Source organism: Passer montanus, unplaced genomic scaffold, assembly GCF_014805655.1.
Source record: "Passer montanus isolate IOZ18808 unplaced genomic scaffold, ASM1480565v1 scaffold7, whole genome shotgun sequence".
NCBI classification, from domain to species: domain Eukaryota; kingdom Metazoa; phylum Chordata; class Aves; order Passeriformes; family Passeridae; genus Passer; species Passer montanus.
Window position 1 is genome coordinate 16,666,730 of NW_024372147.1, and position 23,631 is coordinate 16,690,360.

Below are 23,631 nucleotides of genomic sequence, written 5' to 3' on the forward strand. Positions count from 1 at the left end.
CTAGGAACTTACAGCAAAGAAACAAGGCCCTATCAATTAGCAAAGGAACAAAGCAAGCAATTCCTATTCTTAATTTAATTTTAAAGTTAGCTTGAGCGCTTTTGTCATTGGACTCACATTGTCTAAATCATTAAAATGAATACACCACTGAGGTCTGAGGCAAATCTATTTACAGTGATGTTACTCATAGTCTGGTTGGTGTTCAGGAATATTGATCTGTCTTGTTTGTCTAATAGGAAAATAATAAACAATTACTAGGCAATGTTGGAGAAAGTAATCAGTTTTTATATATCACTAATACAGCAGACCTCCCAAAACATAAAGGTGATGATCTGCATAAAATCAATGTGTTATGCTACATTGCTTATCCTTATCATTGCTAAGATTCTTAGCAATAAATGGTGTAAGTTAAAAATCAAATAATTGGTAGACTGAAATTATGTACTTGAAAGAAAAATATCTGCTTTATTTAAAAAAAGAGTATTTCTGCTTGATAAGCTATCAAGCAGACACTATTTTATAAAATTCAAAATATATTTAGATAAAGAGAGTCAGAGTTTATGATTTTGAAGCAATTTTGAAACTGCACCTGCCTACAAGGGAACCTCCTTACCAAACAAAAATCAGGCAACAGTTCAAAGCTGTTTCCAAATTCCAGCAAACAGCATACAGACCAGCTATAACAACGTGATGTGCATAAACTACATGCTGCAGAGATTTTGCTGGGAGTACAAATATGTGTAAACTGACTATGCAGGAGCATCTATCGTACAGGGAAAAGTTTGAGAAATGGAAATAAAAAATCCAACAGTAAAACCTCCTTGCCCCTAGAACAAGAAATGGTATTTTAGCAGTGGTGCTTTAGGAATCACTTGGAGACATCTCTATTATTAGGATTTTCATGCTATCTTCAATAACTTGTCAATTGAACAAGCTGTGCTTAGTAGCAGTACACTAAAATTGCTACATAAATTTTCAAACAGAGGAAGTATAGAACTTTCACAAAGGGCTTCCCTTAAACTGAAATGCAGCAATGTGAATGTCTATTGAATATCCCTCTTTTTGGACTGAATATTGCAAGCTGTGTTTCTTGCAACAAAACATCTAAAAAATCCATTACTTCAAAATATGTAAAAAAAATTAAATTGTGCAGATCTGTATAGTGCTTTTGCAAAGTTTAAAAGACTACATAAACCTGAATAGCCCCTAAAAGAAGGTTTCAAGTTTTCTCCATTCTTTCCCAATGTTGAAATTACCCCATTTTCAAATGCTAGTTTGTAACAGAATTCTAACTGGGTGAATGGGCTCCCTGCTAGCCTAGGATGCAGAAAGAGGACCTTGCACATGCCAATAATGAGCACAAAAATGTGAACCAGGCATATCAGAATATTAGACAAGATTTAGCTGGCCAGCCAGTTACTTTCCTTCATTCTCACTATTGATTTAAAAGAATCTACAGCATTTCTTTGGTGGGCAAATTTTGGGATTATTTTCAGGCAGTCGCGTTACACTGACCACGTGCACCCATAATAAAGACTCAGGGTAGTAAAATTGCTCACACTATGTGCCATTTTGACTTGCTGTTTCTTACAAGGAAGAACATACACAAAACTGTAAAGCTGAATAGTCAGACATGACTGCTTCTTTCCAGATGGTGATAATAAGAAAAATCCCGAGAAGAGTGGGAGAAAAAAGTAAAGCTTCCAAAAGTAAACTGAAATGTTTATTTCTCTTAAACATCTTGGATGTATATCACGTTGTAAACTTTGTTTAATTTTTTGAATATTTAATAAACAGTGAATCTGATACCACCAAGTAGACTTCCAATAAACTCTAGCTTTACCTTCCAGGAGCAAAAAATTACCCTTCCCCTCCCAAGAACTTACCATAACTGGAAACTGGCTGTCTGGGTAGAATCACAGAAGTCAATACCCATTGTAGCAGTAATGGATCCTCCAGGCTCAAGGCACTCTGCAAGAAAAGATTTTTAACAGATAAAGTACACATGCAAGACAAAAGAAGAAGTCAGATGCAACCCCCCAAACTTCACATAATTAAAACCCCCAAAAAGCTCTGTAAGAAAAAATCCAACTGATGTAGTTTTATTACAGATAGGCATCACCCAAATGTCACACTTGCATGTTTAAGCATCCTGGATTCCCCCTCTCACACAGTTAATGCACATGAAATGTTGCCATTTCAGTCTTAGAGCTCTATCAACAAAAAGGCCTTGTATTAGAAAAGCAAGGAAGGAAAAATTATTTACAGGAAAAAAAAAAATTGAAGTGACATCCTTTTAATTGTGCACCGATCCAGCACTGAGATTTCATTTTCACTAACACTGGTTTGCAGATTTAGTTAGTAAATTGCAAGATACAACAAATAAAATCTACATTAATACACACAGTAATTATGAAATGAAGTTTAAGTTAAGCTTATTTTCCATAATGGAAAATAAGCAGAACTTAAACTTTATTTCATAATTACTGTGGTTTACTTGTGTCTCAATATTCTACTTGCATTAGTTGGAAGGGAGAAGAAGGATTATGAATACTAAATGGAAGATGACTTTGTGCTATACAAGCAGTGCAGACTGAGACACTCTTAGCAGTGAAGATATCAAGAGACATACTCATTCTTAGATTCTTGGCTAAATCACTACACTATTTCCCTAATGTTGTAGACATAAAGCTTTCATTAAAGGCTTGTAAGCTTCCTTGTAAGCTCTTTCTTTACATAAGTAAAAACAAGCACTGAAGCAGACTTTGCCTTCTCAAGATTACAACAAAGAGCTGAAAGCACACTTAAAATAGAGGAATTAAAATAAAAAGGAATAGGCAGGCAGAAGAATGTCTGATTTCCAGATTTTTCATAAGGTACCTGGATACTTCTCAGGAACTGAAAGTAGACAGTTGCTCCATGACAAAATGTAACAAAATTTAACTATTTCAAGATTAGGTTTGCAAAAATGTAGAAAACATGAAGTTAATGATGCTGGCTAAAGTCTAAACTAACACTAGGAAATGAATAGAAAAAAAAGTATTCTAAGTCCGTTTAAAGCATTGAAAGATTAAAGGCTCCAGCTTAAATTCAGAATTAACTTCACCAAAGTCTTTGAGCTTAATGTTTTCAAAAGGAGTTTCAAACACACTTGGGAACAAGAAAGTATTGTGCACAGGGACTTGGGTGAAATAATTTAAACCATTTCTACTGGAAGAATCGGGACAATTGCCAACAGTACTTTCAGTGACTGAAGCAAAACTAGACTTAAATTCCAGCAGGAATACCTGTCTATGCTGACACTTCTGTTGGATCTGCTAGGTAAATTGTAGGATGTATTTTCTAAACGCTACAAACACAAGATGTAGTAAGAACAGGGTTTGTAGGCTTAGCTTTACACAAAATCACACAGAATGCAGAAAATTTGCATTCAAGCAAGGAAAATAACGTTTTTGGAAGAACTACAGAGCTTATTTTCTGCAGAAGAAACCAACAGCTTTTCAGGACAATTACCACAATGTCTTTCTTGGAGAAATAAATACTTTACAGGGTAGGGTTATTTTGTAGACCTCAAGGAACCTGAAGTGGATAATTTATTAATTCCACTTTTTTTCCCTCCATGTTTTTATGTGAGACAAGTGAATGCTACTGTTAATTTACTGTTACTCTGGTTACAGTATCTCCTGATCTAATTTATAGTACTACTAGATTTCTACTTGTAAGCCTTTGTGCTTTATTTCTTCAAATATTTACAGGTAGGGATATAAAATAAAGCTCATGGGCAAAACTAACTTGACATTTCAATTCTGAGCTGGACTTTGTTTTGAGGAATGAGCAGCAAAATCTTCACTTAAAATCCCGAAACTAATAGAGTTCTAAAAGTAACTGCCTTGATCAAGTTTGTATCATTACCAAGATGCAAAAAGTTATTATTATTAATTTTAACTCTGAAATAAACTATAGCACTGGACAACTGCTTTTGTAGCTATTTGGTGTAAATCTGCATAATCTTTCCTATGTTAAAAAAATTATTTCAGTAGTTTAGAGCCATTTAATTCAGACATCTTAGCTACTTAAAACAAAGAATACTCTTCAATTCACTGTTGTGCTTTAAGAACATGATCCTGTGGTTTACTTGTATCTCAATATTCTACTTGCATTAGTTGGGAGGGAGAAGAAGGATTATGAATACTAAATGGAAGATGACTTTGTGCTATACAAGCAGTGCAGACTGAGACACTCTTAGCAGTGAAGATATCAAGAGACATACTCATTCTTAGATTCTTGGCTAAATCACTACACTATTTCCCTAATGTATTCTTGTATCACGATACATATTCACATAATAATGTAGCTCATTCAAGGAGAAGAATGTGTACTATGAAACAGAGATGCTGCTTCTCCTTCTGACTACACCACAATGTCCTAAAACAAAGAACTGCTGAGAAAAGAAAGCAGGTCATGTACATAGGTATTATTCTTGAAAAAAACTTGCTATGATCTATGTTCTTTTTTAAGTTTTATACTCTTTTCCACAGAAACTCAGCAAAAAACTATCCTGATTAGAAAGTAGAAAGTAAAACAATTTAGATCAGGTCTGACTACACATTGCTTTTTATCTAATCTAAGCAGACACAATTTGCAGAACTATGGTAGACACAAGCTAAACTAAAACATATACTTCCACTCTACTGCCATAAGCTCATAAGGAAACGACAATAAATCATACATTTAGATTCACTTAAACTTATTAAGAAAATAATTGTGAATAGAAAATCAAAACCTCCTTTTTAACAGAAGCCCATAATAGTAGCCAGTCTAAAGTAAGACAATAAGGGAATCAAAGTTTGTAGGGATGCAGAAAGGTTTCGTCCTAACAAGTTGGTAGCAGATGAGTGTCTGTAAGTATGTACACCCACACACATGTATGATATACATATACATATGTATACATATATACATATACACACACATACATGTAACTATGCAAAACCACTTTCTTGCATTTGAAATTTTGCTGAAGATTAAGAACCTAATTTTTTTAACATAGGATATGGTTACCTATTGGATTAAACTCATGCATCCTCATGCCTGGAGGTAATTTCTTCTCTCCAATGTGAATATTCTCTATCTTCTGATCAGTTGTATTTGTTACTGTCACTTGCACAGGTACCATACGATCATCAAAAATGCCTGGCTGTCTTGAGAAATGATAATGAGCTGCTAATCCTTTCCCACTCATTCGATGAAGCAGTTCATGTGTTTTTGTTGGCACAGAGACTTGCATAGTGACCTGTTAAGTATAACACAATAGTTGGCAAATACTGTAAGTCAAGAACAGTAAAAATGACAATTCAATACTGCATTTTTCACTCAGTTAGAGCACCTGCTTTTGAGTTGGAATTTTAGTGAACCAGAAACCTGTGAAATACATAAGCAAATTGCAGTAATAGATATCAGATACAGAGCCTAAAACCATTTCTGGTGCTGAAAATACCTTTGTTGTATCTATCTGACTTTGCACTATAACTGTTTTCAAATTTTTAGCTTTACAGTTAGCTATTAAATTATCACAGTTTTTAATAGTTATGTTTTTTCCAATAAGAAACATTCGGTGCATCAGAATTCAAGGGTATTCCCAAGCTCACTGTGTAAGATGAAAGTGAGAAATTGTCTTCTGTTTCTCTTGTTAAAACCACAAAAAATGTTGTCCAACATTTACACTGGTGAAATAGTAAAAACATAGTTATATAGAGCAGAAAGATACATATGCTTTTTAAATAGCCTTGCTGCTAGAAGCAATAAGAAAAATCCCAAGGATCTTTCAGCCCATTCTATCCTGCAGAAATAGCATAAAAAAAGACATTCAGCATGCAAACAAAATCTAGATACTACTGCAAGGAAATCATGACTTCAAAAGTAAGGAGTATACAGAAATATGAAGACAAGTGTATTTGAATTCTTTACATGAGTTTTCAGGAAAGACCAGAGTTATTTCAAATTATATTTATAAAATAATTACCTGTGACATCACATGACCAGACTTGCAACTAACACAAAATGAATGGAAAAGGTATAATTTGTATAGAACTTCACAATTACTGAAAACTTGAAAACATCTTTGAATAGAAGTCCCAACTTTCACAGATTAATAGTCTGCTTAGTTTTCTAGAAATAACTGACAAGATCGAACTCTCAAATAAACACCTCAGCTGTAAAGAAATAATAAAGGAAATACCTTGAATAATGAATATCTTATTGGTACACAGAAAGAGACAATAACAGTAAGAGGTTATTAGCAGTCATATTAGCATGCTATTTAAACCATTACTCAAATAATGAAAAAACTCAAGTTTTAAGATGGAATTTAAACCTTATTTTTAAGTTTAAGCTTAGTCTCTAGCTTTTAATATTCAATTCAATTTGAGCAGGACATGCATAATAGAAAAGTTATTTCATGAAATTGTTCTCCCATTTTACATTAACAAGTTTAAGATCTATGTTTAATTCATGTTAACAAAAGTATTTTGAAGTACACTAGCTTCTCTGTGTTAATTAGGGCTGGCTTTATTAACAATATTTATTAATAGGAATGAAAACTTAAAAATTAGTCTGAAGTCTGTCTTGTTGATATGCAGAAACATAGAGCCATTGAGGCTGGAAAAGTTATCTAAGTTCTGTGTCCAACTGTTTACCCAGCCCTGCCATCTGCCGTAAACCAGGTGCCACACTCACATGCTTACTGAAGACTCCTGAGAATGGTGATTCCACCACCTCCCTGGCCAGCCCATTCCAATGCCTGATAATTCTTTCAGTGAAGAAATTTTTTCCTAATACCCAACCTAAAACACCCTGGCACAGCAGGAGGCCATTTCCTCTTGTTCTACCATTTACCTGGGAGAAGAGGCCAACTCTCAAGTGGCTGCATCCTTTTTTCAAATAGCTGTAGAGTGATAAGGTCCCTCCTGAGCTTCCTTTTCTCTAGGATAAAAACCCCAGTTCTCTCAACTGTTCCTCACCGACTTGTGCTCCAGACCCTTCACCAGCTCCACTGCTTTTCTGTGGACTTGCTCCAGCACCAGAATGATCTTCTTGTGGTGAGGAGTACAGAACTGGACACAGGATTCCAGGTGTGGTTGGACCTTTGCCTTTCACAAACCTGTGCTGGCTAGGCCAGATCCCCTGGTTGTCCTACATGTGCTGCACGATGGCACCCAAGATGAGCTGCTCTAAAATGCATACACATAGAGAAAAATCCTCTCACTGTAGTTAAATTGTAACACTGATTCAAGTTTTACTGAATCCCTTCTGTAATTTTTAGAGATTTCAATATGTGCCTATGCCCCTTTCAGCACTACTTCTTGTTTCAGTAATAAAAAGCTTGTGAGCCCATTCACTTTTATTTTCAACGTCATACTATATGTAGCAGCAAAAACACACAGGACCCTCAGAAGAATGACATTATGTTTAAGTCATCTTTCCTTGTAAAGAACATTAATTTTCACTCGCATTTAATGTGGCAATGCTGGAAGTAAATAAAACACATGTATGTTGAACAAAGCAATTTAATTCTGTAAAATTGGAGTTTTCAAAACCTCTACATGCTATCAAGGATTTTGAGCTGACAAAGGCTGATGGGACTGTAATGTGATGCATTTAACAGCTGCATCAGTCTGGTAAACAGTTTTTAGTTTTAATTCTAAAATTTTTAATGCAGTTGCGATAAAACCCATGGGACATGCACCTACAATCACTCTGGGGTTAAAATAAAACCACACAGAGTTAACAGAACAAGAAGCATCTACTAACTAGGAGATAATCTCCTACAAATTTTACATAGCATATGTTTAAATAATAGAAGTCGTTTGTGTACCTTTGGACAGTTTATGAAAATAACCAATCAATTCTGCAGACACAACATTATTTCTAAAGGAAATCTATGTGACTCATGATGCCTGCAGATACACAGAGACAAACCACACATATTTTATCAGTTTATTACAGTAAGCAAATAAGCGTGGAATGAGAGTGCACATAACTGTCTACTTAACGCTTACTGAAACATTTATAAGAGCTGTTATCTCCCTAATAACAGACAGACAGTGTGCAATTTTAGAGAGGAGAAAAGCTTCATATTTTTTAACACTTCACTAAAAAGTAACTGAAGAGTGTAAAATGAAAAATACTCTGTGCAGTTAGCTGGTAATGGACCATATTATCAACTCAAGTTAGATTTATAGGATACAAACTAGTCACTAATAGTTATTTTATGACAGAGCGTGTCTGTTTTTTTGGGTTTAGATTATTAAGATTAAACTTGCAAAACTTTTTTTTTTTATACAGCTGTTTAGAAAGACAGTAAAACAAATTAAAATACTGACTGCCCTCCCACCCCATTTTGACTGAAAGCAACCACATGTGGGGACTCCACGTTGATACCGTATGGTTACACTATCTTGGTACCAGCTGGACTAGCCAAAAGGCTGACTGCACATGCTGAAAGATAATTCATCACCCTAAAAGAACTGCAAGTATTTTTAAACTAGCTCTTGCATATGAACAAGAGCAACATTAGGATATTGCCACCTCTCCTTTAATCATGGGGAAAAAAAGGAAAAAAGGATCACTGACAGTAGTTGTGGCTTTATTACAACTGAACTAACTAGTTACAAACCACTGAATCCTCCCAATATGAACATGTTTCTTTTTGCCAGCTCAGTAAGTCCTTATTAATTAAGCTTACATTGATGTAAAAAACTATTTTCCCTAATTATTTAAAATAAAAAGAACGACATGGTTTATTAAACCTACTACAGAAAAGAAGGCGATCATACATTCCTGTCTGAGGTACCATAGAGGCACAAAGAATCAGAATGGTTTGGGCTGGGAGAGACCTTAAAGAAGCATTGTTACTATTAATATTATTATTACTACAGACATAAAATTCTGTCTGTTTTCTTTCGTACTTGTTCCTTAGTTTAAAAATCCTGCAATAATGAACAGAGACTTATTCTTGATCCTAGCTCATAAATGCATATATGCTTGGATAAAACCTGTATTATTGGAATAAAATATTTGCTTCTAAGGATGATGAAAATTATAATTCTATTCCTCTAATTTACATTCTGTTAAAGCAGTGGACTACAACATTTAATCTAAGTATTAAATGTTGATCCTCCTACTGGCAATATCCATGATATAATCCAAGAATTACCTACTGAGCTGTGAGAGCTATAACCTCTCTGACACTCACAGTGGGGCTATGCTCCAGGAACTCTGCAACAGCTAAGAGAAGAAGGGCTATCACATGGTCCAGCCACTTTTACATGATCTTTCAACTGAAGTCATGAGAACAACTTAACTATAATTTTTTAGTATTAGGAGAAAGATGGAAAAACAGAAAAACAAAAGTCAACTACTGGCAGGAAATATGATCTTTTGCTCAATTAACAGTTATATATTACTCACAGTCACCAGGCAATGTCTCCCTTATACAGCTCTTACAAAAACAATTATTAATTCATAAGAAGATAAAATAAAGTGCAAGCAAAAAAAAGTCAGCATCCTAGTCTGCATTATTTCAAGAGGCTGTTTGAAATCCCAAGATTACAGCATACCTAAGTCACAATGACATGGTTTGCCAAAGTAATGAAGGAATATCCCTGACAGGGAGCAAGGAAACCAAACAAGAAATCAAGCTAGCTCCTATTTTGTACAATCTAAGAAAAGAAACTGGATACCGTCATTTCATTTGAGCTAATTTATCTAGGCATACAGACACTCAAGGACATAGAATGAATTCTGGAAAGCACTCTAACTGCTCTATACCCACCAAATACCTTCTAAAAGCATATATCTGAACTCCCTTCTTTCTGCATGGTCACCAACTTTTAGGCTCCACACTTTCCATAATTATTAACATGTCAATGGGGCTAAATGAAAGTTACCATATTAATGATTGTATCTTTAAACGGTTACTGGATTCAGACAATTTCAGACATTATAAAACTAGTTCCCAAAATTCTTACTTGATTTCAATATTGATTAACACTTTTGTCTCCAAAACCTTGCAAGAAAAATAAAAAAAATAAAACCTAAAACTGCTCAAATAGTTCCACTGATTTTTAAATCACCCAGAGACGGACCTCAAACAAAAGACCACTTTTATTATGCTGCCTCTGTAACACTGCCAAAATTAATTGTTTTGCTGCCTTTTTTTTTTTTTTTTTTTTTTTACTGTTGTATTTATATGGTTTCAAATCATCCTTCCAAGAAGATTCACATGCTTAAGGTAATCATAGAACGGCTTGGGTTAGAAGGGATCATAAAGATCATAAAGTTCCAACGCGCCTGCCATGGGCAGAAACACCTTTCACTAGGTCAGGTTGCCTACAGCTCCATCCAACCTGGCCTTGAACACTGCAAGAGATGCAGCGTTCACAACTTGACTGGACAACCTGTTTCAGTGCCTGACCACCCTCACAGAACATAATTTCTTTGCAATATCAAATTCAAATCTGCCTTCTTTCAGTTTGAATCCATCCCCCTCGTCCTGTCATTGCATACTGTTATAAAAAGTCCCTCATCATCTTTCTTGTAGGCTCCCTTCAGGTACCAGAAGGCTGCAATTAAGTCACTCCAAAGCTTTCTCTTTTCCAGCCTTTCCTTATAGGAGAGGTGCTCCATCCCTCTGATCATCTTTGTGGCCTCCTCTGGACTCCCTCCAGCAGGTCCGTGTCCTTCCTGTGCTGGGCCCCAGAGCTGCTGCAGCCCTGCAGGTGTGGTCTCAGCAGAGCAGAGCAGAGGGGCAGAATCCCCTCCCTGGCCCTGCTGCCCACCCTGCTCTGGATGCAGCCCAGCACACGTGTGGCTCTCTGGGCTGGGAGTGCCCATGGCTGGGTCATGTCCAGCCTCTCAGCCACCAGGACCCCCAGGTCCTTCTGGGCAGGGCTGCTGTGATCTGTCCATCCCCAGCCTGTGCTGGTGCCAGGGCTGCTCTGACCCACGAGCAGCACAGTGCACTTTTGCCCTGGTAAACTGCATGAAATACCCATAAGCTCTCTTATGAGAGAACTCGTCCATGTGCCTCTGGATGGCATCCTGTCTTTGAGGTGTGGCAACTTTATCACTTCATTTGGTGTCATCTGCGAATTTGCTGAGGGTGCAGTTGATCCCTTTGCCCATGCCATTAATGAAGACACTAAATAACACTGGTCCCCGAGTGACACTACTTTATCACTGATGTCCATCAGGACTCTGAGATGCTGACCACCACTCTCTGGAATGTGGCCATCCAAACACTTTCCTATCCATCTAACAGTCCACTCATCAAATACATCTCTCCAATGTATTGGACAAGGGGAAGAAACCTAGGGAGAACAGGGGGCAGGGTGAAGGGGGCCCAAATTCCCAGGGAAATCCCACTTGTCCCATTTCATACTGGCATCCCATATGATCCCCACACCCTACTTCACTGCAATCTAGTATCTTATAAGGGTACTTCCATTATCCCAGTCTCCTCCCGCATTTCTCAGCTCCTCCTATTTGTAGTGGACCATGTGAAAGGCTTTACTGAAGTCCAGAAAAAGTGCATCTGTAACCCTTTCCTTACCCACTGATGCAGTCTCCCATCATAGAAAGCCACCGGCTTGGTCAGACACGATCTGCCCTTCCTGCAGCCATGCAGCTACCTCAACCAATTCCCAGATATAAGCTGTGAATCTAGAAATTATCAAAATCTTCAGCAGTACTAAATTATATATTTTCTAACACTTTTATACCCCTTAGATTTTTCCTATGGTTTTCTTAGAATAGAATCAACTAGACAGCACTGCAGTTACTGTATATCAATAAAAAGTATTGCTCTTTGAGCATAAATACGACTATATGATATAAAGGAACGAGAATTGGGCCTTAACCTGGAGTTCAAAAACAGCAGAAAACTGTAGTAGTTCCATACCAGACTAATCAAGAACTTTCAAAACAGAGTGTGCACCTGATCTGTGTAACTGGGGGCCATAGAGACAGCTTGCATTTTGCATAAATCATAGAGCCTAAAGCTCTGTATTACAATAACACCTGGTTTTATTTGAGATTTGGCATCTTTGCCTTTTTCTTCTGCTGAGCATAATGAGTCACATAAATAATCAAATCAAAATATTAGTAAAATATTTTAAAATGCCACATTAAGAAAAAAGTCCATTAGCAACAAAAAGGGAATATTCTCATGATTAAGTCTAAGTTATTAAACAAGTATGAAGTAAAGGGCTAAAGTCAGTCACACAATTATGGGATACAAACCTTGGTATAAATTCAGAAGCACACATTCTCCCCCAGAAGGTCTGCTGGGATGATTAGTGGACTATAAGAAGGGCTTAAATAAATACCAATGAAAATTTTTTTGTAGGAACACTAAAAGAAAATTCCTACACTTCAACTGGTGAAATTCATATCTGTGTATGGGAGATCTCAAGATTTTCTGTCCTTTTGGCCTATGTATGCTTCCATGAGGTGAAAACCACGTGGTCTGGTGGCTGATGCATATGTGAGACTTTCATCAAGCAGCACGAAACAGTCATTAGGTGTTTCAATTAAAAGGCATTTCCCCAATGCAAAACCAAATAATTTACTTCAATTCAGAGATTCCATTTTTCCACTGACCACTAAACTGAGAAGTCTGAGAACGGCACTTTGGGATATGGTTTAGTGGGGACCTCAGCAGTATTAGGTTTGCAGTTGGACTCAATGGTCTTTTTCACCCTCAATGATTCTTTGATTCTATGATTACCTGAAGTAGCTCAGGAGTTAGAAAAACAGAGTAAGGTGTCAGCCTCACCTTGCATCCTAGTTATGAATTTGAAATAGTGGACATTGCTGAGAAGGATTAATATGGATTTTGGCATTGAGTCTAAATGACTTCAAGGAAGTTCCTACAAATTATTTCTAGTATATTATTTTGATTTCTGGCAAACAGCCAGTACTTCAGAGACCTCTAAAGTGAAAACACACTGTACCCTACTGGCCATAACGTATAATCTTACAGTTAGATTTATACAATAACAACTCCTGCATATTGGTTCCTTTCAGCAGAAGCATCTAGCTCAAATTTTTCCCCAGAAGAGGACATCATCTGTTGGGACAAGTGTATAATGTAATTAAAACACATGTTACACTTGTGGGTAATAACACAGTGTTACCCACAAGCAAAAGTGAATTCTGCCTTTAATTCATTCCCTATATTCAAAATATAGTACAGGTATTTATGAATGCCAGAATATAAATTACATCTTTTTCACCTCCATAGAACTGTATTTAAAGCTTATTCACTACACTGTTGTTGAAGAATGCAACACATTATTCTGGCTTCTATCAGGATGACCCTAATGCACAGTAGACAACTCACAAGGACAAAAACCTGAAATAAGCACTGAACTCACTGCATGTAGACATCTGTATCAGCACTTCCTCAATGCAGGAGAAGAATCTCTGTGTGTACCACACTACATCTCTTATACATGATATTGATGTGCCAATTTTCTCCAAGTTTTATTTAATTATACACATAATATTTTAACCTAAACAAATCCATAGTCCTTAGACTGCAAAAAATTACAGACCTGAGGCCATGATAACATTGTTTTTCTGTGTTTTGTTCTCCTTAAGCATTTTTTTCCATCCTTAAAAAGCAAGAAGAAAAATCCTGCACTAGTCAGTAGTCTTTTAAGCAACAAAGAGCTTTATTTATAACCAACTACCTTCAGTTTATTTGTTTAAATTAAAAAATGTTATTTTTTTGACTCAGAAACAAAATTTGTGGTGTCAAAAGTCCTATTCATCCTTGACAACAACAGTTCTTTTCACACTCGTAATAAGAAATGCAACTCAATCCCATCCTCACTGCTCAGAGCAATGCAAGCAACACCAAGCACAGCACGCTGCCATCAGAAACCTCACCCCACGGATGTCTCTAATGAAGGCTCCACTGTACAGACACAGACACTGAATGCAGAGAGTCACTGTGGCCATGGTTAAAGCCTTTAACTATGTGGATGACTGATGTCAAATTAGGTAGGTAACTTTTTCTCACCTACTTTTGCAATTATCTTGGTCCTACTAATGCAGAGTATTACCACTACTATTGTCCAAGACTGCCACAGATTGTTAGCTCACTGAGCATAAATGCAGCAGCAGGAAGACTGTGACAATGACCATCATTAAAACTTAGTCCATTTAAAAACATCTTTTAGTACACAAATGTATTTCAGTAGTTCAAATTTATGATTCACCTAGCAAGCATATATTCTAATGGTGCTGCTATTACAGAGGTCCTTCAGTGCAAACAGAATGATTGAATGACTTTTATGCATTTTTTGCATAAAACATTTCAATGTAATAACAGGAAAGTTCTACACAAACCTTTTTTTGCAGTCATGAACTCCTAACTGCACTATGCAACTGAAAGATGTATTTTAGAATTCTTACAAATGTACCTTTCCCCCATTCTTCTGCCATTTTCAAATCAAGAATATAGATGCCAGAGACTAGAAACAATAAGCAACACTTGCAACCATATAAAGATGGAAATGTTTCTTAACTCAAGTGAACGAAAGTTAAAAAGGAAAATTTTTATGAACTTCACAGAAATCAGTATGACTTATGAAGATTCTAGAACTGCTTTTTAAAATCTTAATATGTCAAGGCCCTGTTCACCAAGCCATTAGGAGAAAAGCATGTAAAAATATGGTGCAAGTCTGGACTAAAGCAAGCTTTTAAAAACCCATCTCTCTGATGATACAGTGTTTAATCATAGCACTGTTAAACAGCCTTTTAGAGTCCTCTTTCTCTCCAATATCCTCTAGAGTCTGTGGCACAGGAGGGCAGAAAACACTTTTAAAATTATTCTGGTTTGAGAACACAATGGCACATCGTATAGCAACCTTTATAAAAACAACTTTAACATGTGTTTGGAGTTGGGCAATGGAGGGTATCCCCCTTCCTGCAACTGTCAGCAGGAACTTCTAGAGCACATTAACATGTATCTGCATTGACATAATTTAAAACATTCCAAGTCCTCTCATTTTAACAACTGAAATGTCCTCACATTTCACTTACTTCATACTGCTAGCCTGTAAGTCATGTGTCAACATACTACTAGTGCACAACAGGGAAGATATGACCTATGATCAAACAATGATCAAACACTTATTTTCTCAAAAAAGTTCTATTCTTAAAATTTTTGGACAAAAAGTCTCAGTATTACCCTTTGAACACCAGGTGTTTCATGCCATGTTGTGGTGATTCCTCAAGTAAAAGTGCAGATACAGTTCTATGTGCATCAACCAAAACATGGTTATTTATTTTTTCAAGTATGCCAAGTTAAAAAAAAAAAATCAAAATTTCAGCAATCAAGACATTTTGTAAGTAAACAATCATTTACTTCTATTTCCATATATATTTAACTAGTAGAATTTAATTTCAAGGCTTATAGACTCTGTGGATAGTTAGATATATGTGGAACTGGAATGAAATAATTCAAAATTACAAAGGACCCCTATAGCTTTTGGAGTCATCCCTCTCCAAATACTAAAATCCAAAACTATAATCAGTCATTTAAAAAACCCACAAACAATACATAGCTGTATCTGTAGGAAGAAGACTTCCAAATAATTTTTGCCATAATAACAGGAGTCTTTGAATGGAGAGACTATGAGAAGTTGTATTTATAATAATTTTTACATAAAGCTCAAAATTTTCCTTCCTATTCTGATGTACAGTCCTCAAAATACTCATCATAATCTAACAATGTTCTGCTACAGATGGAATGTAAGAAATCTTAACACTGGAAAACTCAGTCTTCTATGTTTATCAATTTATATATGATATGGGGGAAAATGGAAATATTGTAACTTGCTGAACAGCAATTGCAATAGTTTAAAAAATAATTCTTTCTGCACACCTCAAAGAAGTCATGTATTAGGCATACAGTTGTAATGAAGCTGAAGTGACTATTAAGTATATTTCATGTGTGTTAGATAAACATATATTGACAGCTTTCTAGGTGATATATAAATTTATATTCTATTTCTATTACAATTCTGGTTTTGCAGTTAAACAAACTTTGTTATTGGATCATCATTTACTGTGACCCTCTGAAAATAAAGTGAACACTGATTAGCACATTTTCTGGCACATGCTGTGTCTCTGTCACTAAACAATGTCTTATTTTAAATTCTGGTTCAGAATCACTGCTTTGACAACTGCTGCCACTGTTCAAGGTCTGCATGAAGCTTCAAACTGCATATTATCACCCATTGACAAACTCGACATTTTATGAAGAGCCCCTTCTCACTCTGACTTATCCTCCTTATCCTGTGTAAATAAGTAACGATTCATTTTATAACCTTGACTTGAAAGTCCAGCCCTTCCACCCTTTTTTTTCTTCTTCCTAAACAAGTGACAAAGAACAAGGAAGCTGATTGAAGGGGTCCATTATGTATCAACTTAAAGAAAGGCAAAGTGATTGATGAAACTAGCAGTCACCTTCACTGCTAGCTACAGCACCTGTATCCTTTTTGTCAAATGACCTGAAAATCCTGCTGACAGTTTAACATTCACCACAAGGATACACTCTCTAGTACTGTAGTTTTGAATATTTTTATTTGCTCAGAAATTTGTAGGAATAGTCTTTAAGATAGAACTACACATTTAAAATCAGTAGCAATTTGTATTTTCTTCACACAGATCTTGTGCCTTCCTAACAGTTACCTAGCAAAACTATTAAATAATACTTGCCAGTAAACTGGCAAACCATATCTCCTCTGTAATTGTTGTACATTTAAATTGTTCACATTATAATAACCTACAATAAGATTTGCCAATAGTGATAAGAGAATCTTAATTTCCTATCACAGAAGAAAATCAGTTTCCAGGTGTCAGACTAAGTTCTAGAGCTTTTCAGTAACCATCATTTAAAAACAATACCAAACAAACAAAACCCTCCCTCACACACCACTTTTTCTTTAATTATTATTTTCAATTTTAAATAATATTTGGCTACTTTAATGCGATTCTTGCTCAGAACATCAAATAAAACTTCCTTTTACTCTTAAAAAGAAGATTAAAATTGCCAACCCCAAACCATTCCTATAGTACTGGAAATGGTCTTGTGCTCTCTGCATGAAATAAAATTTTCACTGAGAAAGTGACAACTGAGAGGCAGGAATACCTCACAAAAATAACAACACCGAACCCCCCACTCCAGCTTTACTCTGTGTGGGACAGAGCACCATTTCCTTTGGGCATTTATTACCTGTTAAAAACCAATCTTTTGGTGAGTGGCAGTTCAGGGTTTTTGAGAGCAAGCTGCAATATTTCTTCGGGTCTACAGAGTCATAATTAAAGCTGAACTGAGTGGAATTGGAGAGGGAAGGTCAGCGAGGTGCCGTATGAGAGATGAGGCTGGGCTGATGGGCACCAAATGAACAAATTATGATGGGCCCCACTCAATGTGATGAGGTCAAATGCTTGTTTCTACCCACTGACAGTTCAATTTCCCTGAAATGTCTCTCGGTTCTCTATGAGCTAATTATGAATGAAAAGTTATCAACTGCCCTCACCAAAAAGAGCTTTCTTGGAGCTTTTAATGTCAAAATATTGTTGGAAACGCATGCTGGCCAGCTTTTTAGCCAAACAATACCTGGAATAAAGTAAATACTATTGTTATACAATATACTCTCATCCTAGAGCAAAGATATAAAACATTCTTCAACTACCCTAAAACACACAAGTAAAGTTTTATAAAGTAAACCCATATTAATATTACTGTTTATTATCAAAAGAATTAATATTACTGTTTATTATCAAAAGACAATGTGCTTATAGTTTTCTATAATGTAAACATAACTTTTATATGTAACTTTCAAATACTTCCATATTAGTACTGATTTCCAAGAAAACAGTGCTGGATTTTTAGGTCTAAAGTAACAATGTCTAGGTATATTTCATTATTTCAGCATAACTCTAAGGTGACTGACAAAAATACATAGTCCTTTCATGAAACTTTAGTTTTCAAAGTGTCCTGCCTTTTTAAAATATTATCTTGTGAATATTCAAGAACATATGGTAGCATATACTTGCAAAGTTTTAAATAAACAGTAAACACAGAAATTGTTAAATACCCATAGAAAAGGTGGATCTTTGAACTGAAGGGAAAATAGAAGTGAGCAGACTTTAAAACAGAAATTCAGAACAGGAGTGTCTGAGAAATTTCAGACTACTTATTTCCATAGAGAAATAATTTTGATAATTTATTTGGGCACAGTTATTCACTGCTTCAAATTTAAGAAATTAGAGAGTAGTTTAATGTTTTGATTCAGAATGCTATGCTGTTTTTCCTTTATTACAAAGCTGTTTCTGTTTGATATATTTACTTACAAGTCAGGAATTTTAAAGCAAATTCCTAGAAGTGATCAGAACTTTACTTTGCAAAGTATTTTTACATTTGCAGTCTATACATATACTTGGCACTGCACAAAATGGGACTGTCTGAAACCATGAATTGCATGAACTTCTAAATTATACCAATTAATGCAATGACAGTATACACATAGTTACAGCAGGATGTTAAAGTCGGAGTGCATCTGATATACATTGATTTACAAATTAGAATTATTTGTCTAATGTTTAGAACTTCTCATAAATTCAAATAGGAATAATGTAACCAGAAATTTGTCAGTAAGTTTTTTGTAAAATTAAATACATTTTTAAGGTAATTTAAAGAAAGTGTCTAAAATAACTGCAAGAGAATAAGAGAAATAAATCTAATGACAATGTTCAAAGCAGTCATCTATGTGTCCAGCACATATAGCTGCAACATAAATGTATGCCTGAAGGTTTTCAGTAGAGCACAGTATTAAATTTACCAGTATAACAGTTGCTGTCACTGTGGTTGGCACACTGTCTTATTGGACACACTAATGATCAACTGTTATTACAACAACAACAACAAAAATTATGCTGCACGTCTTCACGTTAAAGTACCACAATTAAGAACAGAGAAATAGAGTTCATTTATTACAGAACCTTTTCAGGAAGTTGTTTTTTTCTAATTCTTATTGTAATTGCATTGTTCTAATCCTGTATTATAAAGGCAGCTGCTTGCCTATCATTTGTACTTTCCTCGTTAATCCTGACTCAGTGAATTAACCTTTAATTACAGCCGTTAAAATTGAAATGAGCCTCTTGTCTGGCTGGGGCTGCCCCCTTCCAGTGCATGAGACTGATGAAAATTTTTAGGGTCAATGAATATGTCCCATGTCATGTCTGATAGATGCTAAAGATGTGAGGAGGTAAATGTTACCTTAGAAAGATGTGGTTGAAATTTTTAAGAGCTACATTTATTGACAAAATAACAGAAAAATACAGCTTAGGTTACCTCTCTCTTCTGTCTGAGTTACAGAGCGTAACACACATACAGACACACTCTGTTTTACACACATTACCACAATACACATTTAAAGAATAACTTATGGAATCATCATAATGCATCACACATCCTTGTTTTTAAACACCTGGCACCAACCCTGTTTACAGCTGTCCTATTTTAAGGAGCACAATAAATGTATTCTTCATGTTGGAAAGAAAAAGAAGCATTATTTTAAACTCTGCCATAAACCTAAGCATCTAATTATATTTAAAAAAAATTTAAAGTTGAATTAGTTTTAAGGACAGTACTGAATTTTAATGGAAGGCAAAAAATTATCAAACCTGTCCTCACAGTAACCTATTTAATTGAGCTTCTGTTTCACAACATCCCCACAATTTAATTTCTATTTCATAAATAAGACTTTAATATTGCAATTGCACTTTATTTTGCTATTTTGCACTTTTATTTTTAAATACAATATTTGAATGCTGGGTTATTCTTTGTAACTTAAAGATAACAAAACAGCAAAATAGCAATTTAGCACTGAATAAAGTTAATCAGTGACATGGTTATTCAGAAAATGATTACATTAATGTACAAGTTGGTAACTACTTACACACTGTATTTACGTAATTTTTATAATTATAAATAGTATCTCATTTATAGTGAATATATATTTGAAGAAAATAAGTTGTAGATTTTGAAGTGCAAATTTTTAAAATAATGAATGCATCTAATAAACATGAGATGTGTGTCTTTAAGGCTCAAATATTATTAAATATCACAAATACTTGTAAATGCATTTTTAAGTAAAGAATAGAGGTGAAATGACAAGCAAGTAGTGTCAAGGCAAGTGATTTTTTTTCTTTCAAGCTAACATTTTTAGAAGTATGTGGAAACAATATGAAAGGACAGTTTAGCTTTTAAATATCTGATGCTGCACATATTCTCTGTAACCAATTTAAGAGCATCCACCTATACAGCAATTTTATAGGAACAAAGGAAAGAAAAAAGTATGTGGGAGTCTTTTTTTCATTTCTTACTTCTTCTAGCTTGGCAATAGTTAATATCTGCTGATGAGCAGCTACATACATTTGTAGATTTCCAAGTGCTTTCCCAAGGTGAGTAAGCATCATTATCCTCATTTTTCAAATGGAAAACCAAAAGATTAAGATACTCCCTCCAGATCACACAGCAAGTAGTAAGCCAAAAATAGAACTCATTTTCCATATGTAACACCCAGTTCTGTATCTACTGGACCACATTGCCTTCCCACAAGCATCAGTCACACCTAATCAGCCACATAGCTGAATTTTGGGCAGCACTAAGACAAAGCTATTTTTTAACTCCTAAATTTAAGACTTTTCACTTATGCCTTTTCACTTTCTTCCCACATACAGACCTTCCTAGGCACCCTACTAACAAACACGGCAGAACGTGGTTTCAATTATGCCTTATGCCAGTTACAAATCTTGTAGGGTACAACAGGGACTGTTCCACCAGGAAAAAACTCACCTTCTCAAATTAAGCTGTAAACTGTAGAACTAAAAAATATCTCTACCTAATTTTGTGGTCTACAGTTGTGGTCAACAACACAAACAAAGCCACGAACATTCCCAGGAAGAGGATACATGTAGACTGTCTTGTGACACTTTCTCCCTTCACCTCCCCATAGCAAACCTTCCCAATTTCAATCTGTATATTAAAACACGGGCTTCAGATGTATAATGAAAGGGATAATACTCTTTACAGGAAGCTAAAAAACAAATGGTAATGGGGAAATGGTAAGCTATAAAAATAATAAAATTCTATTATACGCTTGTGTTATCTTAACACCAAACTACAAAAACTTATGATAGAAGAGAAGATGCAGCTAATATTGAAAGCTTATTTAAAAGCATCCTCTTTTGCCAGAGTAAAAAATTTTACAAGCATACTTAAGAGGGTATGGATATACTTACAGAAATGTAAAACTAATTATTTGAAAATCAATGGTAATTGATCAAAATCTGCCTGAGAACAATGGGCAGAAGACCACCATTGCGCACAGTCTGCTGCTGTCATAAGTGCTTTCAGTATGTCTCTTTCATGACAATAACAAGTTAATGTTTCTTCTGATGCAGCCATTCCTGAGGTAAGCACTCAGATCAGAGCTTATATGAATGAAAAAGGTACATAGTTAAAGAATAATTGCTGCTTGCAAAGCTCTGAAAAAATAAGTAATGAAGTGCCAAGTTACAAGATTTGTAACTGGCATAAGGCATAATTGAAACCACGTTCTGCCGTGTTTGTTAGTAGGGTGCCTAGGAAGGTCTGTATGTGGGAAGAAAGTGAAAAGGCATAGTCTTAAATTTAGGAGTTAAAAAATAACTAATGCATGCCAATAACTATTTGGAGGAAATACTATTTATTTCTCTACTGCACGATTTTGAAAATTCTCAAAACACCTCATGCTAACCTTTGTTGCAAACTGCATACCAGACTACAGCAGTTATATAACCCATCATTGCAGCCTTTGTGTACCCAGTACTTCTAAGCAGAGATGCTTCAAACAGGAAAAGAATATGCTTCAGAGTCAATCTTAAGACTTGTTATAGTGGAATTACAAACAACCTAAATGGACAAAGCCACCTAAATTATAAGAAAGTCTTCCCCTCTAAAGACTGTGTCAAAAGGTGTTCTCCTAGTCTGAAAATACCTTTAATTAAATATTGAGGGAGTTCATGTTTACTATTTCTCAAGAAATTCTCTAAGTCTGTACTCAATTTAAAATTAAATGTATTTATCACCTGATTTGACAGGTCTGCAGCTTGACCTTGACTTTTGACAAAAGCAATTATTTCTTCTTCATACATCACCACTCCAAAGAAGCTCTTAAAGGGTACAATGGTCAAAAGTTCTTTAGAAGATATGAAACAAAAATAGGATGATGTATTCCTCCCTTCCTAAACAGTTTCCCTGGAAGGCCAGGTAGTAGGGAACAATAAAACATACTACTGGTAGCAACAACTACCATGAAAAAACACTGAACATATTGAATAAAACCTTAGTGAGTAAAGCAGTACCACTTCTACAATTATACCTTGATTCTATATGCAGAACAATTGATATCAAGTCGGAATTGCTGCAACAAATATTTTTATAAGCACTTCCCCACTACAACAAGAGTTTTCTCCCCCATTTGGTAGATGCATTTTTTGTGACATTTTCCTAGTCACCCCTGACCTTTTCCCCAAACTATCCTATTGGGGGCAGGGAAACCATTTTCTCTCCTTAAAAACTACTCAACTCAGACCAGAGAGCCACACACTTTTTTCTTCATCCAACTTCTTCTCTCACCAGAGCTCACATAGACCTGTCAGTTTTCCCTTGCATGAACACTGTTCTGAAACATAACAGATCTCTTGCTACCAAAGAAGTATTTCCTTCTCACTAATTTTATTCATAAAAGCATATGTCATTTTTAACAGTTAATTATCCTATGCAGTATACTCAGGCATCTCTACATTTAGGAGATACATTTTTACTATCTAAAATACTAATGAGAAAAGAACAGGTGGTTAGCTTTTTTTTTTTTCTCAACAGCTGTATGACAGGTAGGAACAGATCACTCCCCTCTTTCGCTTCTCTCTATTACTATAGCTCTCCTCACTCACTCCTCTCACCATTTTTGCTCAAAACATTAATTATTGTAGCAGATTTTAATCCTTCCCTGTCCTTAGGTCAGTCATGAGTTTTGCTTTCAATTTCTCTTTTTTCACTTTATAACACCCCTTTTGGGGAAAACATTCATTTTCAGTGTTTTCAAATAACTGCTTCACACTGACAGCTTGCAGTTTTGTCTTGCCTCCTGGTTTTGACTCACACTGCATCTTCATATATTTTTCAAAACTGCAAATTATTAATCTGAAACTCAATCAACACCAACTGCAGTTTCCTCAAGCACTTAGTTTTGCCGTCACTTGTCTGCATAGCATGAGAATCCTCACAGAAGCCTCCAGTGACCTCAGTTACCTGGTTCACTCAAATCTGAAGATGAGCCACATGTACCAAGACAGAAGAATGCACACAGATTTACTACATTTTCCTTTCAGCTGGAAGAAGGTTATCCATGAATTACAAGAGAATTTTGTTTTTCCTGGAACAAACTATAATATGCATGCATGCGTTTATATTAGGGTGAAATGTACTGTATGTAAACATGATGA

General features: G+C 35.5%; 1 protein-coding gene across 3 annotated transcripts in view; it reads right to left on the reverse strand.

Annotated features, from left to right (window-relative positions):
* AP3B1 (adaptor related protein complex 3 subunit beta 1) overlaps positions 1-23,631 on the reverse strand; it is a 152,566-nt gene that overhangs the window by 25,620 nt on the left and 103,315 nt on the right. For all 3 annotated transcript variants that reach the window (XM_039729697.1, XM_039729695.1, XM_039729698.1), the window contains exons 23-24: positions 5,062-5,293; positions 1,887-1,971 (exon numbers count right to left, since the gene is read on the reverse strand). In XM_039729697.1, the coding sequence (XP_039585631.1) occupies positions 1,887-1,971; positions 5,062-5,293 (317 nt within the window). The remainder of the gene's footprint in view (positions 1-1,886; positions 1,972-5,061; positions 5,294-23,631) is intronic.